Source organism: Mesoplodon densirostris, chromosome 4, assembly GCF_025265405.1.
Source record: "Mesoplodon densirostris isolate mMesDen1 chromosome 4, mMesDen1 primary haplotype, whole genome shotgun sequence".
Classification (NCBI taxonomy): Eukaryota; Metazoa; Chordata; class Mammalia; order Artiodactyla; family Ziphiidae; genus Mesoplodon; species Mesoplodon densirostris.
This window is the reverse complement of record NC_082664.1, coordinates 97,923,535-97,941,775: the sequence shown is the minus strand read 5'-3', so window position 1 is coordinate 97,941,775 and position 18,241 is coordinate 97,923,535. Positions and strand designations below refer to the sequence as shown.

At 36.9% G+C, this 18,241-nt stretch overlaps 1 protein-coding gene across 1 annotated transcript in view; it reads left to right on the top strand.

Moving 5' to 3' along the window:
• LOC132488542 (ankyrin repeat domain-containing protein 26-like) overlaps positions 1 to 18,241 on the top strand; it is a 136,452-nt gene that overhangs the window by 55,397 nt on the left and 62,814 nt on the right. The window contains 1 exon segment of the mRNA XM_060096841.1: positions 47 to 119. Within this exon segment, the coding sequence (XP_059952824.1) occupies positions 47 to 119 (73 nt within the window).

The window sequence follows — 18,241 nt, the reverse complement described above, 5'->3', positions numbered from 1 at the left end:
CAAATGTACATTATTTATTAATCAACTTCTTTCAAAACCCATTCAGCCTGCAGTTGGAGTGAAAGATTCTGTTCCTAATAAAGCAGTAGGAATGAAGGATTTACAAACAGCCAGATCAGGTAAATTTTGCAGTGCAAATTTCACTCTGGAAAGAGGTACACTAAAATATTTGAAACGCTCACAGCCTTCATATTCCTAATTCTTTTTTCTTTTGTTTTTGCAAGTTTAATTGAAGGATTTGACATAAATAAGGCACATGTTATTGTTGGCGTCCATGTTTTGAAAAAAAGATATTTACAAGCATAAGAAAAAGATATTTTTAAAATGTAAGCTTTAACTCAGATGCTTCTATGTACGTTTCAATACCCTAAAATTCTCAGTTTGGAATCTCTGTACTTCTTAGGGATTCTCAGAGGTTAATTATTAGATTCTAAGATTTTTCCAGTTTTATAAAATGCTTATTTGAATTCTGACCTTAACCTAGAGTAAAGCTTCACTTGCTAACGTGTCAATTGTATTTCAAATTTAATTATTTCATTTTAGTGGTGTTACACAGATGAGCTAAAGCCAACCAGATGTTTTGATTAGCAGACTCTGTGTGTGTGTGTGTGTGTGTGTGTGTGTGGTCTTTGATTATTAAAAGTGGGGGTAAGTAATCATACCCTAATGACAATTTGATAGACACAATCTTTTTTTTTTTTTGCAGATTTTTTTTTATTAGTTTCTGCTTTATAACAAAGTGAATCAGTCATACATATACATCTGTTCCCACATCCCTTCCCTCATGCGTCTCCCTCCCTCCCACCCTACCTATCCAACCCCTCCAGGCGGTCACAAAGCACCGAGCTGATCTCCCTGTGCTCTGCGGCTGCTTCCCACTATCTATCTACCTTACGTTTGGTAGTGTATATATGTCCATGCCTCTCTTTCGCTTTGTCACAGCTTACCCTTCCCCCTCCCCATATCCTCAAGTCCATTCTCAAGTAGGTCTGTGTCTTTATTCCCGTTTTACCCCTAGGTTCTTCATGACATTTTTTTTTTAATTCCGTATATATGTATTAGCATACGGTATTTGTCTTTGTCTTTCTGACTTACTTCACTCTGTATGACAGACTCTAGGTCTATCCACCTCATTACAAATAGCTCAGTTTCGTTTCTTTTTATGGCTGAGTAATATTCCATTGTATATATGTGCCACATCTTCTTTATCCATTCATCCGATGGTGGACACTTAGGTTGTTTCCAGCGCCGGGCTATTGTGAATAGAGCTGCAATGAACATTTTGGTACATGTCTCTTTTTGAATTATGGTTTTCTCAGGGTATATGCCTAGTAGTGGGATTGCTGGGTCATATGGTAGTTCTATTTTTAGTTTTTTTTTTTTTTTTTTTTTTTTTTTTTTTTTTTTTCGGTATGCGGGCCTCTCACTGTTGTGGCCTCCCCCGTTGCGGAGCACAGGCTCCGGACGCGCAGGCTCCGGACGCGCAGGCTCAGCGGCCATGGCTCACGGGCCCAGCCGCTCCGCGGCATATGGGATCCTCCCAGACCGGGGCACGAACCCGTATCCCCTGCATCGGCAGGCGGACTCTCAACCACTTGCGCCACCAGGGAGGCCCTATTTTTAGTTTTTTAAGGAACCTCCATACTGTTCTCCATAGTGGCTGTACCAATTCACATTCCCACCAGCAGTGCAAGAGTGTTCCCTTTTCTCCACACCCTCTCCAGCATTTATTGTTTCTAGATTTTTTGATGATGGCCATTCTGACTGGTGTGAGATGATATCTCATTGTAGTTTTGATTTGCATTTCTCTAATGATTAATGATGTTGAGCATTCTTTCATGTGTTTGTTGGCAGTCTGTATATCTTCTTTGGAGAAATGCCTATTTAGGTCTTCTGCCCATTTTTGGATTGGGTTGTTTGTTTTTTTGCTATTGAGCTGCATGAGCTGTTTATAAATTTTGGAGATTAATCCTTTGTCAGTTGCTTCATTTGCAAATATTTTCTCCCATTCTGAGGGTTGTCTTTTGGTCTTGTTTATGGTTTCCTTTGCTGTGCAAAAGCTTTGAAGTTTCATTAGGTCCCATTTGTTTATCTTTGTTTTTATTTCCATTTCTCTAGGAGGTGGGTCGAAAAGGATCTTGCTGTGATTTATGTCATAGAGTGTTCTACCTACGTTTTCCTCTAAGAGTTTGATAGTTTCTGGCCTTACATTTAAGTCTTTAATCCATTTTGAGCTTATTTTTGTGTACGGTGTTAGGGAATGATCTAATCTCAAACTTTTACATGTCCCTGTCCAGTTTTCCCAGCACCACTTATTGAAGAGGCTGTCCTTTCTCCACTGTACATTCCTGCCTCCTTTATCCAAGATAAGTTGGCCATATGTGTGTGGGTTTATCTCTGGGCTTTCTATCCTGATCCACTGATCTATCTTTCTGTTTTTATGCCAGTACCACACTGTCTTAATTACTGTAGCTTTGTAGTATAGCCTGAAGTCAGGGAGCCTGATTCCTCCAGCTCCGTTTTTCGTTCTCAAGATTGCTTTGACTATTCGGGGTCTTTTGTTTTTCCAAACAAATTTTGAAATTTTTTGGTCTAGTTCTGTGAAAAATGCCAGTGGTAGTTTGATAGGGATTGCATTGAATCTGTAGATTGCTTTGGGTAGTAGAGTCATTTTCACAATATTGATTCTTCCAATCCAGGAGCATGGTATATCTCTCCATCTATTTGTATCATCTTTAATTTCTTTCATCAGTGTCTTATAATTTTCTGCATACAGATCTTTTGTCTCCTTAGGTAGGTTTATTCCTAGATATTTTATTCTTTTTGTTGCAATGGTAAATGGGAGTGTTTTCTTGATTTCATTTTCAGATTTTTCATCATTGGTGTACAGGAATGCCAGAGATTTCTGTACATTAATTTTGTATCCTGCTACTTTACCAAATTCATTGATTAGCTCTAGTAGTTTTTCGGTAGCATCTTTAGGATTCTCTATGTATAGTATCATGTCATCTGCAAACAGTGACAGCTTTACATCTTCTTTTCCGATTTGGATTCCTTTTATTTCCTTTTCTTCTCTGATTGCTGTGGCTAAAACTTCCAAAACTATGTTGAATAAGAGTGGTGAGAGTGGGCAGCCTTGTCTTGTTCCTGATCTTAGTGGAAATGGTTTCAGTTTTTCACCATTAAGGACTACGTTGGCTGTGGCTTTGTCATATATGGCCTTTATTATGTTGAGGAAAGTTCCCTCTATGCCTACTTTCTGCAGGGTTTTTATCATAAATGGGTGTTGAATTTTGTCGAAAGCTTTCTCTGCATCTATTGAGATGATCATATGGTTTTTCTCCTTCAACTTGTTAATATGGTGTATCACATTGATTGATTTGCGTATATTGAAGAATCCTTGCATTCCTGGAATAAACCCCACTTGATCATGGTGTATGATCCTTTTAATGTGCTGTTGGATTCTGTTTGCTAGTATTTTGTTGAGGATTTTTGCATCTATGTTCATCAGTGATATTGGCCTGTAGTTTTCTTTCTTTGTGACATCCTTGCCTGGTTTTGGTATCAAGGTGATGGTGGCCTCGTAGAATGAGTTTGGGAGTGTTCCTTCCTCTGCTATTGTTTGGAAGAGTTTGAGAAGGATGGGTGTTAGCTCTTCGCTAAATGTTTGATAGAATTCGCCTGTGAAGCCATCTGGTCCTGGGCTTTTGTTTGATGGAAGATTTTTAATCACAGTTTCAATTTCAGTGCTTGTGATTGGTCTATTCATATTTTCTATTTCTTCCTGAGTCAGTCTTGGCAGGTTGTGCATTTCTAAGAATTTGTCCATTTCTTCCAGGTTGTCCATTTTATTGGCATAGAGTTGCTTATAGTAATCTCTCATGATCTTTTGTATTTCTGCAGTGTCAGTTGTTACTTCTCCTTTTTCATTTCTAATTCTATTGATTTGAGTCTTCTCCCTTCTTTTCTTGATGAGTCTGGCTAATGGTTTGTCAATTTTGTTTATCTTCTCAAAGAACCAGCTTTTAGTTTTATTGATTTTTGCTATCGTTTCCTTAATTTCTTTTTCATTTATTTCTGATCTGATCTTTATGATTTCTTTCCTTCTGCTAACTTTGGGGGTTTTTTGTTCTTCTTTCTCTAATTGCTTTAGGTGCAGGGTCAGGTTGTTTACTCGAAATGTTTCCTGTTTCTTAAGGTGGGATTGTATTGCTATAAACTTCCCCCTTAGAACTGCTTTTGCTGCGTCCCATAGGTTTTGGGTCGTCGTGTCTCCATTGTCATTTGTTTCTAGGTATTTTTTAATTTCCTCTTTGATTTCTTCAGTGATCACTTCGTTATTGAGTAGTGTATTGTTTAGCCTCCATGTGTTTGTATTTTTTACAGATCTTTTCCTGTAATTGATGTCTAGTCTCATAGCATTGTGGTCGGAAAAGATACTTGATACAATTTCAATTTTCTTAAATTTACCAAGGCTTGATTTGTGACCCAAGATATGATCTATCCTGGAGAATGTTCCATGAGCACTTGAGAAAAATGTGTATTCTGTTGTTTTTGGATGGAATGTCCTATAAATATCAACTAAGTCCATCTTGTTTAATGTATCATTTAAAGCTTGTGTTTCCTTATTTATTTTCATTTTGGATGATCTGTCCATTGGTGAAAGTGGGGTGTTAAAGTCCCCTACTATGATTGTGTTACTGTCGATTTCCCCTTTTATGGCTGTTAGTATTTGCCTTATGTATTGAGGTGCTCCTATGTTGGGTGCCTAAATATTTACAATTGTTATATCTTCTTCTTGGATCGATCCCTTTATCGTTATGTAGTGTCCTTCTTTGTCTCTTCTAATAGTCTTTATTTTAAATTCTATTTTGTCTGATATAAGAATTGCTACCCCAGCTTTCTTTTGATTTCCATTTGCATGGAATATCTTTTTCCATCCCCTTACTTTCAATCTGTATGTGTCTCTAGGTCTGAAGTCGGTCTCTTGTAGACAGCATATATATGGGTCTTGTTTTTGTATCCATTCAGCCACTCTGTGTCTTTTGGTGGGAGCATTTAGTCCATTTACATTTAAGGTAATTATTGATATGTATGTTCCTATTCCCATTTCCTTAATTGCTTTGGGTTCGTTATTGTAGGTATATTCCTTCTGTTGTGTTTCTTGCCTAGAGAAGTTCCTTTAGCATTTGTTGTAAAGCTGGTTTGGTGGTGCTGAACTCTCTCAGCTTTTGCTTGTCTGTAAAGGTTTTAATTTCTCCATCAAATCTGAATGAGATCCTTGCTGGGTAGAGTAATCTTGGTTGCAGGTTTCTCTCCTTCATCACTTTAATTATGTCCTGCCACTCCCTTCTGGCCTGTAGAGTTTCTGCTGAGAGATCAGCTGTTAACCTGATGGGGATTCCCTTGTGTGTTATTTGTTGTTTTTGCCTTGCTGCTTTTAATATGATTTCTTTGTGTTTAATTTTTGACAGTTTGATTAATATGTGTCTTGGTGTATTTCTCCTTGAATTTATTCTGTATGGGACTCTCTGTGCCTCCTCGACTTGATTAACTATTTCCTTTCCCATATTGGGGAAGTTTTCAACTATGATCTCTTCAAATATTTTCTCAGTCCCTTTCTTTTTCTCTTCTTCTTCTGGAACCCCTATAATTCGAATGTTGGTGCGTTTAATGTTGTCCCAGAGGTCTCTGAGACTGTCCTCTGTTCTTTTCATTCTTTTTTCTTTATTTTGCTCTGCATCAGTTATTTCCACTATTTTATCTTCCACCTCACTTATCCGTTCTTCTGCCTCAGTTATTCTGCTATTGATCCCATCTAGAGTATTTTTCATTTCATTTATTGTGTTTTTAATCGATGCTTGATTCATCTTTAGTTCTTCTAGGTCCTTGTTAACTGTTTCTTGCATTTTGTCTATTCTATTTCCAAGATTATGGATCTTGGAAATAGAATCTTGGATCAGCTTTACTATCATTATTCTGAATTCTTTTTCAGGTAGACTGCCTATTACCTCTTCATTTGTTAGGTCTGGTAGGTTTTTATCTTGCTCCTTCACCTGCTGTGTGTTTTTCTGTCTTCTCATTTTGCTTATGTTACTGTGTTTGGGGTCTCCTTTTTGCAGGCTGCAGATTCGTAGTTCCCGTTGTTTTTGGTGTCTGACCCCAGTGGCTAAGGTTGTTTCAGTAGGTTGAGACACAATCTTTTAAAACAGTAATTCTGAAAGTTTGGGGCTTTAAGATCCTTTTATTTATTTGTTTGTTATTTTTTATGATGCAGATATAGGATCCTTTTATACTTTTAAAAATTATTGAGAATTCCAAGGAACTTTTGTTTAAGTAGGTTGTATCTACTGATGTTTACTGTATTGGAAAATAAAACTGAAAAATTTAAAATGCAAGCACACACAATCATACATTCTATTAGCCATTAGACGTATGATGTTATCACATATCTTGTCTCTGGAAAACTGCTCTGTACACTTAAAACAGAATGAGAATGGAAATAACGTTTACTGTTATTGTGAAAATAGTTTTGACCTCTTGGACCCCTTGAACGGTTGAGTCTTGGGACTCCAGGGATGCTCAGGTGACACTTGAGGACCACTGTTTTAAACCATTTACAGAGCTCATGGATGTGAAATGATAAAGGGACGCTTGTGATGAAACAGGCTTTAAACTTTCACTTTTACATTTCTTGCTTTCTTCTTTGATTTGTCTTTTTTTTATGTATACAGCAGGTTCTTATTAGTCATCAATTTTATACACATCAGTGTATACATGTCATTCCCAATCTCCCAATTCATCCCACCACCATCCCCAACGCCCTGCGGTTTCCCCCCTTGGTGTCCATACGTTTGTTTTCTACAACTGTGCCTCAATTTCTGCCCTGCAAACCAGTTCATCTGTACCATTTTTCTAGGTTCCACATATATGCGTTAATATACGTTATTTGTTTTTCTCTTTCTGACTTACTTCACTCTGTATGACAGTCTCTGAATCCATCCACGTCTCAACAAATGACCCAATTTCATTCCTTTTTTATGGCTGAGTAATATTCCATTGTATATATGTACCCCATCTTCTTTATCCATTCGTCTGTCGATGGGCATTTAGGTTGCGTCCATGACCTGCCTACGGTAAATAGTGCTGCAGTGAACATTGGGGTGCATGTGTCTTTTTGAATTATGGTTTTCTCTGGGTATATGCCCAGTAGTGGGATTGCTGGATCATATGGTAATTCTATTTTTAGTTTTTTAAGGAACCTCCATACTGTTCTCCATAGTGGCTGTATCAGTTACATTCCCACTAACAGTGCAAGAGGGTTCTCTTTTCTCCATACCCTCTCCAGCCTTTGTTGTTTGTACATTTTCTGATGAAGCCCATTCTAACTAGTGTGAGGTGATACCTCATTCTAGTTTTGATTTGTATTTCTCTAATAATTAGTGATGTTGAACAGCTATTCATGTGCTTCTTGGCCATCTGTATGTCTTCTTTGGAGAACTGTCTATCTAGGTCTTCTGCCCATTTTTGGATTGGGTTGTTTGTTTTTTTAATATTGAGCTGCATGAGCTGTTTATATGTTTTGGAGATTAATCCTTTGTCCGTTGATTTGTTTGCAAATATTTTCTCCCATTCTGAGGGTTGTCTTTTTATCTTGTTTATGGTTTCCTTTCCTGTGCAAAAGCTTTGAAGTTTCACTAGGTCCCATTTGTTTATTTTTGTTTTTATTTACGTTACTCTAGGAGGTGGATCAAAAAAGATCTTGCTGTGATTAATGTCAAAGAGTGTTCTTCCTATGTTTTCCTCTAAGAGATTTATAGTGTCCAGTCTTACATTTAGGTCTCTAATCCATTTTGAGTTTATTTTTGTGTATGGTGTTAGGGAGTGTTCTAATATCATTCTTTCCATGTATCTGTCCAGTTTTCCCAGCACCACTTATTGAAGAGACTGTCTTTTCTCCATTGTATAGCCTTGCCTCCTTTGTCATAGATTAGTTGACCATAGGTGTGTGGGTTTACCTCTGGGCTTTCTATCTTGTTCCATTGATCTATGTTTCTGTTTTTGTGCCAGTACCATATTGTCTTGATTACTATAGCTTTGTAATATAGCCTGACGTCAGGGAGTCTGATTCCTCCAGCTGCGTTTGTTTCCCTCAAGACTGCTTTGGGTATTCGGGGTCGTTTTTGTCTCCATACAAATTTTACGATTTTTTGTTCTAGTTCCGTAAAAACTGCCATTGGTAATTTGATAGGGATTGCATTGAATCTGTAGATTGCTTTGGGTAGTATAGTCATTTTCACAATATTGATTCTTCCAATCCAAGAACATGGTTTATCTCTCCATCTGTTGGTATCATCTTTAATTTCTTTCATCGGTGTCTTATACTTTTCTGCATACAGATCTTTTGTCTCCCTAGGTAGGTTTATTCCTAGGTATTTTATTCTTTTTGTTGCAATGGTAAATGAGAGTGTTTCCTTAATTTCTCTTTCATATTTTTCATCATTAGTGTATAGGAATGCAAGAGATTTCGGTGCATTAATTTTGTATCCTGCACCTTTACCAAATTCTTTGATTAGCTCTAGTAGTTTTCTGGTGGCATCTTTAGGATTCTCTATGTATGGTATCATGTCATCTGCAAACAGTGACAGTTTTACTTCTTCTTTTGCAATTTATGTTCCTTTTATTTCTTTTTCTTCTCTGATTGCTGAGGCTAGGACTTCCAAAACTATGTTGAATAATAGTGGTGAGAGTGGACATTCCTGTCTTGTTCCTGATCTTAGAGGAAATGCTTTCAGTTTTTCACCATTGAGAATGATGTTTGCTGTGGGTTTGTAATATATGACCTTTATTATGTTGAGGTACGTTCCCTCTATGCCCACTTTCTGGAGAGTTTTTATCATAAATTGGTGTTGAAGTTTGTTGAAAGCTTTTTCTGCATCTATTGAGATGATCATATGGTTTTTATTCTTCAATTTGTTAATATGGTGTATCACATTGATTGATTTGTGTATATTGAAGAATCCTTGCATCCCTGGGATAAATCCCAGTTGATCATGGTGTATGATCCTTTTAATGCATTGTTGGATTCTGTTTGCTAGTATTTTGTTGAGGATTTTTGCATCTATATTCATCAGTGATATTGGTCTGTAATTTTCTTTTTTTGCCGTATCTTTGTCTGGTTTTGGTATCAGGGTGATGGTGGCCTCGTAAAATGAGTTTGGGAGTGCTCCTTCCTCTGCAATTTTTTGGAAGAGTTTGAGAAGGATGGGTGTTAGCTCTCCTCTAAATGTTTGATAAAATTCACCTGTGAAGTTGTCTGCTCCTGGACTTTGGTTTGTTGGAAGATTTTTAATCACAGCTTCAATTTCATTACTTGTGATTGGTCTGTTCATGTTTTCTGTTTCTCCTGGTTCAGTCTTGGAAGGTTATACCTTTCTAAGAATTTGTCCATTTCTTCGAGGTTGTCCATTTTATTGGCATAGAGTTGCTTGTAGTAGTCTCTTAAGATGCTTTGTCTTTCTGCGGTGTCTGTTGTAACTTCTCCTTTTTCATTTCTAATTTTATTGATTTGAGTCCTCTCCCTCTTTTTCTTGATGAGTCTGGCTAATGGTTTATCAATTTTGTTTATCTTCTCAAAGAACCAGCTTCTGGTTTTATTGATCTTTGCTATTGTTTTCTTTGTGTCTATTTCATTTATTTCTGCTCTGATCTTTATGTTTTCTCTCCTTCTGCTAACTTTGGGTTTTGTTTGTTCTTCTTCCTCTAGTTCCTTTAGGTATAAAGTTAGATTATTTATTTGAGATTTTTCTTGTTTCTTGAGGTAGGCTTGTATAGCTATAAACTTCCCTCTTAAGACTGCTTTTGCTGCATCCCATAGGTTTTGGATTGTTGTGTTTTCATTGTCATTTGTCTCTAGGTATTTTTTGATTTCCTCTTTGATTTCTTCAGTGATCTCTTGGTTATTTAGTAATTTACTGTTTAGCCTCCATGTGTTTGTGTATTTTATGTTTTTCCACTGTAATTCATTTCTAATCTCATAGTGTTGTGGTCAGAAAAGATGCTTGATATGATTTCAATTTTCTTAAATTTACTGAGGCTTGGTTTGTGACCCAAGATGTGATTTATCCTGGAGAATGTTCTGTGCACACTTGAGAAGAAAGTGTAATCTGCTGTTTTTGGATGGAATGTCCTATAAATATCAATTAAATCTATCTGGCCTATTGTGTCATTTAAAGCTTCTGTTTCCTTATTTATTTACATTTTGGATGATCTGCCCATTGGTGCAAGTGAGGTGTTAAAGTCCCCCACTATGATTGTGTTACTGTTGATTTCCTCTTTTACAGCTGTTAGCCGTTGCCTTATATATTGAGGTGGTCCTATGTTGGGTGCATATATATTTATAATTGTTATATATTCTTCTTGGATTGATCCCTTGATCATTATATAGTGTCCTTCCTTGTCTTTTGTAACATTCTTTATTTTAAAGTCTATTTTATCTGATATGAGTATTGCTACTCCAGCTTTCTTTTGATTTCCATTTGCATGGAATATCTTTTTCCATCCCCTCACTTTCAGTCTGTATGTGTCTGTAGGTCTGAAGTGGGGCTCTTGTAGACAGCATATATATGGGTCTTGTGTTTGTATCCATTCAGCAAGCCTGTGTCTTTTGGTTGGAGCATTTAATCCATTACGTTTAAGGTAATTATCAATATGTATGTTTCTATGACCATTTTCTTAATTCTTTTGTGTTTGTTTTTTTTCACACTTTAAAAACTTTATTTATATAAAAAGAACTCATTTGTTTTTAAAAGCATTAACAAGAGAGAAAGAAAAACAGAAAAGGTATGGAGCAGAAGACATGCCCCTTAGTAGTGTTCTGTGGGAAGGTGGGATTTTTGGTTCTCTGAAATTGAACGTTTAGTGTTTTTATAAATGAAAAGGAAAAAACAAACAGCTTTAACTTTAAGTCCCCAAAAGCCCATGGCTGTTCTATTACCCACACCCCACCGACAAAAAGAGCACCAGGAAAAGAGCAGCAGAAGACAAGAGAAATGAAGAGTGGAGCCACATCTGGATGGGGGCGATTTCCCTTGTGCAGTATGCTCTTAGGGTCACAGAGAGGAAAAGGCTCCTTTTTGCCAGAAAAGGAGTGGGACGAAATGTGAAGGGGAAAAGGGGTAAATAAGGAATTTTAATGCAGAGGGGAAGGGGGGTGGTGGGTTGTGCACTTCTCTCCTACCCCAAAGCCTCAATATATAAAGGAAGGGGGAGGGAGGAGGATAAAGATTTCCAGTTGCATTAAACAGAGCTTTTAGACTAAGGGGAGGAGTAAAAGGCAAATAAGGGAAAGGGTTAAAAAAAAATCAACCACATAGCAGCTGATTCCTCTAGCCCAACCTGCTAATATACACTAAACTAAAAGGAGGAGGTACAGGGGTGGTGGGGGGTCGGGGAGGGGGATATGGACACGACTTCCCTATAACCACTTCAGAGATGACAATCATTCTGGGCAGCTAAGGAGTAAGAGCCACACCACTCACTCCTCCCACCAATCTCATCTGGAGGTTCATCAGAACAGGATTTTTGCAAAATCTCAACATATACAGTTGAGGAAAACCTTCTGTGGCTAAAATTAGAGGCTATTCCAATTCCCAGTGGAGAGACTGAGGTTCTCTAGGTCACTTCTCCTCTTCTTTCTGCTATTTAGGGCCAAGAAGTAGGTAAGAAAGCAACAAATTTACTACATTTTGACAGAATTAAACTTGTATTATTTTGAAGGAGCCTGTGATTAAGAGTGATAAATGCGTACTGTCATCCCTAGAGCAACTGCTAAGACATAACTCACAATAGGAGGAACAGGGAATTTCCTGTTAGTCCAGTGGTTAGAACTCCGTGCTCTCACTGCCAAGGGCCCGGGTTCAATTCCTGTTGGGGAACTAAGATCCCACAAGCCATGCTGTGCAGCCAAAAAAGAAGAAGAGGAACACAGGGATCTCTTTAGATACGAGAAAAACAGAAAACAAATAGCAAATGGCAGATGTAAAAGCCACTACATAAATATTAAATATGAATGAACTAAACACCCTACTCAAACAACAGAGATTTTCACACTGGATTAAAAAAAAACAAGATTGGGCTTCCCTGGTGGTGCAGTGGTTGAGAGTCCGCCTGCCGATGCAGGGGACACGGTTCGAGCCCTGGTCTGGGAAGATCCCACATGCCGCGGAGCAACTCAGCCTGTGCACCACAACTACTGGGCCCGTGCTCTAGAGCCTGCAAGCCACAACCACTGAGCCCATGTATCACAACTACTGAAGCCCGCACGCCTGGAGCCTGTGCTCTGCAACAAGAGGAGCCACCACAATGAGAAGCCCACGCACCGCAATGAAGAGCAGCCCCCTCTCGCTTCCACTAGAGAAAGCCCGCGTGCAGCAAAGAAGACCCAACGCAGCCAAAAATAAAATTTAAAACATAAATAAATAAAAATAAACGTCTATAATTAGAAAGGTATGAAAATGAAACTTGTACTCAATGAGAAAAAACTTAGAAAAACTATTGAACCAGTCACTATGATACATAATTTCTTTCGAGGGGAAAAGAGCAACTACATATTTAAGAATTATATTTTGCTGTCATTCCTGAATTACATTTCATAATGTAAATATATTATCTGAAATATTAAGGATATCCTTTATTAGCAGGTAAATTTCGCAAGTATGTCTGATTTCAAGACAGTTGAGGAAGTTAAAGAAGAAAGTATCAACACACCTAGGAAGTAGCTGAATTTTCTTTTGAAATGTTTTCATCAGCAATTTCCTACATAAGCTCCTGGGGAGCACTATTTGAAAGAAAAGAAAAACTAAAGATACATGTCCAAGTGTTGGCCCTCGTGGCATGATTGTAGCTTTGTTGATAGGCATAGCATCTTTAGTGTAATATGCAATAATAGCGTGACCAGATTCATGATACGCTGTGATTGTTTTGTTTTTGTTATCAATTTCCACACTTCTACGCTCAGGCTCTAAGAATAAAAATTTACTTAAGTAAAATACTCCATTAAGAAGGTATATTTAAATGAATGAAGCTCCTTTGTCTCAAAGTCATTCTTAGAGTCATATGATTTAATATCATTAATAAATATTTTTAAAGTTTGAAAGTTTAAAAAATGAGTAGATTCCACTCTACAACACATGTAAACCATAATTTGTCAACTGAAAACCAAACTGTAAAAACTATCATCTTAATCCTTATATCAAAAGGAAAAGCTGTATTCTATTTCTAGAAAATAAACTTCTAATTTAACAGGAATATCATAACTTACCTGTTTTGAAGGCAATTCAAGATTTAAAGTCAAAATTAAATTCTGAAAAAACAGTAAAATTAACTATTCTTTTATCAGCAATATCAGACAAGAGGAAAGACATGGGCACTCATGCCCCCCAAAGAGTGTAATATAAGTTATAATATATTTGTTCTGTAACAGGCCAAACTGTGTTGCTCTGTTAGAGTATATATTTGCATGTTTCTATACCTTTCTTTTTTATAAACTTTCTCTCAAAATTAAGAGTTTTTTCTCGGACTTCCCCGGTGGCGCAGTGGTTAAGAATCCGCCTGCCAATGCAGGGGACACGGGTTCGAGCTCTGGTCCAAGAAGACTCCACATGCCACGGAACAACTAAGCCCATGCGCCACAGCTACTGAGCCTGAGTTCTAGAGCCCATAAGCCACAACTACTGAAGCCCACGCACCTAGAGCCCATGTTCCACGAGAAGCCACCACAATGAGAAGCCCATGCACCGCAATGAAGAGTAGCCCCCGCTCGCCGCAACTAGAGAAAGCCCGCATGCAGCAACGAAGACCCAATGCAGCCAATAAATAAATAAATAAATAAAATTTTTAAAAAAGAGTGAATTACCACCAAACCGAAAATTATCAAGTGACAATTTTTTAAAAAAAGAATTTTTTGTCTAACATAACGAACAGTATAAGATAGGGGAAAAAAAAAAAAAAGAAAACCTACCCATTAGGATTTTATCTTTGGAGAACTCTAGTTCCTTCATGGTTACCACTTCTTTTCCATCAACAGCTGCCTTTAAAGCAGCTTGGTTCACAAGATTCTCCAACTCTGCTCCAGAAAAGCCAACAGTACCTCGAGCTATGATTTCTGGATCAACAGCTATATGCAGACAGGACACAATATTAAAATTTCAGAAGAGCTAATAAAAAGCTCTTCATAAAGAACTCACATTGCAAAAGAAAAAAGAAGATAGCCATCATGAGCTGTAATTTTACAAAAGCTTACTTCACTAAATTCTAAGGGGAAAAAGCCAAAACTGCTAGTAAACACACCATTAAAATTGTCATTGGGACAAATCACAAAAGTTCTTATATTTAAATAACTTTGTGATAAACAGAGAAAGGTAGAGTTGCCAGATAACGATTTACAAACCTTTAATTATGGCCTAACCACAAACTGAAAAGGCACATTCATAGACATTTTGTTTTCAGAATTTCATCTTGAAATAACTTTGGACATAAAAGCCCCCCTTATTATCGGAAACATATTTGGTTTTAAGAATTGATTCAGGTATCTTTGAAAATACTGCAGCTTTAATAGCTGCTTTTATTACTCAGGTAGTTCCATAATATTTCCATGTGTTTTGTTTTATAGTCTGCTTCCCCTCTTTTGGCCCCAAAGTGACTATATCATGAGGTACTCTGCTCATAATATACAGGTGCTTTTGATATTATTGTATATTTTACATTCATCTAAAGAAACATTTATACATAGATTTCATCAAGTATTATCTAAGTACTCAAAAGAAAACTTTCTTTAGAATCGGGATTCAAAATGACAGAATCTCTGGACACACATTAATTGAGAAATGGACTTTATGGACAAACAAGAGGAGAGAAAAATAGACCTTTAAAGGAATTTGTCTTTTAAGCCATCCTGAGTAAGGACCACGAACAGGGTGGATTGATATATTACCATTTTATGGAGATAATGTCTGTATCGTCGAATTAAGACTTACACTGATCAAACTTTATTTTATTGAGATACCACTTCAAGATTTCTGTTCGACCTTTTACATCTGGCCTGGGAACTGTAACCTGCATGTCAAAACAACCAGGACGTATTAAGGCGCTAAAGGGAGAATACAAAAAGCAAATATAAATTAATAAGCTGACTGTGCTGAAGGTCAAGTTAAACAGGACTGACATCCTAAAGAGAAGATGGAAAGACAATGGCAACCAATATTTATTTTGAACATAAATATTCAGATTAGTTCCTTATAAAACGTGGCTCAAAGAACAGTTTCAATAACCAGAAGGCAGAACAAAGGTTCATATAGATAAATGTGTGCATCTAGATAGCATACAACCCTTCAGAGACAAAGACATGCAAGTCAGCCAGTCAAGGAGCAAATAATTCTACAGCAACCTATTATGAGAGCTACACATCCATCTTACTGCTATTAAGTACAAAATGTTAAACTAGAGTCTTAGGCAAGAACCAACTATTAGATCAAATGAAAGTATGAATAACTTCTATATAATAAAACCAATAAAAATTTTAAACTATAGTAAATTTTCTTCTAAAAATCCTCTCTACCCCCCACCCAAAAGCTTTGTGATGTTTAAGTTGTGAGAAGATTCTTTTAGCAGCTTTACTGAGATACAATTTTCATATCATAGAATTTGAAGTCGAAAACCCAGTGTTGTTTTTTTTTTAACATCATTGTTGGAGTATAATTTGCTTTACAATGTTGTGTTATTTTCTGCTGCATAACAAAGTGAATCAGTTATACATATACATATATCCCCATATCCCCTCCCTCTTGCATCTCCCTCCCTGCCACCCTCCCTTATCCCACCCCTCTAGGTGGTCACAAAGCACCGAGCTGATCTCCCTGTGCTGTGCCGCTGCTTCCCACTAGCTATCTATTTTACGTTTGGTAGTGTAACCCAGTGGTTTTTAATATATTCAGAGTTGCCCAACCATCACCACAATCTAATTTTAGAGAATTTTTACCCCCTCCCTCTCTTCTCCAGCTGAAAGAAACCCCAAATCTACTGGCAGTTATTCCCCATTTTCCCTAACCTCTGGCAACCACTAAATTCCTTTCTGTTGCTATGGATCTGCTTATTCTAGACATTTCATATAAAAGCAATCATATAATATGTGATGTTTTGTGATGGGTTTCCTTCACTTAGCACAATATTTTTAAAGTTCATCACTATTCTAGAATATATCACAAAAATTTTAATACTTACTTATCTAATGCCTCTGGGAAGTTTGTGGCTCCTATGATGATAACTCCTTCGTTGGGCTTAAAACTATTATAAAAAAAAAAGGACCTTTTCATTGAAAATTAAAACAGCACACATGTAGAAATGTTCTATGCAAAACTGTTTATCGTTAATCTTACTAACAGCAAAGAAAAGGGATTGATCTTTTTAATGGCCAAAATGATAAGGCATCTCTAATTGTTTTCTTAAAATGCCAGTGCACTTCAATAAAAGTGTTAAGAATAAATCACCAAGTCATCTGTGGTTACATACCTTCATAATAATTTTTCTAGTTAGGAAGAGATGACCTGACACAAAAAGCTTGAGTCCCCGCCTAATTTTTGAAAAACATTTTCAAGTTTACCAATTCAAATTATTTGCTCCTAGACTTCCAGAATGTCTTATATGACTTTAAGAAACAATTTTTTTATCTACAGCAACACTCAAAATAGGGTTTTATATTTCTTTCGTACATCATAGTAGTACTTAAAAATGCCTTATAATTCCATAATCACATAAACATTCTCTTCTACAATTTAAAACTTGTCTTTTAAGATTAATTTTTGAAAAGGAGTGTTCTTGTAGTCTCTTGAGTTGGTGTTTTACAATTAAATCTTTTCATTAAACTTAAAAATGCTTATTGCTATAATATCCAGGAAATGAATATTTGCACATATTCGTGAAAGAGTATATTTTATATCCTTAAACAAATGTTGCAATATATAATCGAAAAATTGAATCTCATAGTTTTCTTCCCCAGTCTTGTTTATATTTTCAAAAGTTCAGAACTCTGCATAGGTTTGCATCATTTAATTATACCAGGTTAGTATATTTTACAGATATTTATCTTAACATCATATGCTTTTCCTGAATAAGTTTATCTATTACTAATCCAAATGCATTTATCCAAATCTTTCTTCTAAGTCCCCTGGGTGCCTCAAATTTGTTATGCCCCAAACTGAAGACATTGTCCCTGATGCTTTCCTCTTTCCTGACTCTTTGTAAGCTACTCTGTCATCTGTCTTCCCCATCCTAGTAGATAACATCACTGAAATACCAAAGCAGGAAAAATCCTGGACTCCATCCCTCCCTGAAATCGCCACATCCTGTTGCTCATCAAGTTCAGTATTTTCTACCTGCTTACCATTTTTCATTTCCTATTACTTTCTCACTTATAATTTTGAAATGCTCTTTTCTAGTTTTGCTCCCCTGATGTTCATCTTTACGCTGCTGCCAGAGTGACCTTTCTAAAATATATTTGTGAAGATGTAACACCTCTACTTATGTAGTGGATCCCCATCACATGAAGGAGAAAGTTCATGTTCTAGGAGGACACTTGCTTTTTTTGGTTTGGCTCTGATCCTCCAGTTTTGTCTCTCCATACCATTCCCGGTAACTGTGTTCTAGTTTTCCACGTGACTTGTTATGTTGTTTCACGCCTCGTCCTTTTGCTCAGGCTGCCTTTTCTAGAATCCCCTTCACATCCCCGCTCTACACTGTGTGTGTCTTTTAAGACACAGACCTGTCTTTGCAGCATTTCCTGAGCTACCCAGATACAGCTGACTCCTCTTTCCTGTGTGCCCTTCCTGTACTCTGGTCACATCAGTTGTAGAGCTTTTGAATGATACTTTGCTGTTCTTACTTGTTTTCATGTAGCTCTACTTCTCCTGGAATACAGAGCAGAATCGGTCTTCTATTTATATTTCCAGCTTTTCTCCCAGGATAGTGCCTATGATTTGACAGATCCAGTAAATGTTTGTGGTCTTACTGATTGATTGAATGACCAAATGTATGAATATGATGTTTTCTGGAATGAGGTGTTTGTTTTGTTTTGTTTTTATAGGAAGGAGCAACAAATCCAGAAATTGGAGAAAAAGAAAATGATACTGATATTGAACGTGCTCCACAGGAGCAAACAGATCATAACAATTTGACTTTTTTTTTTTTT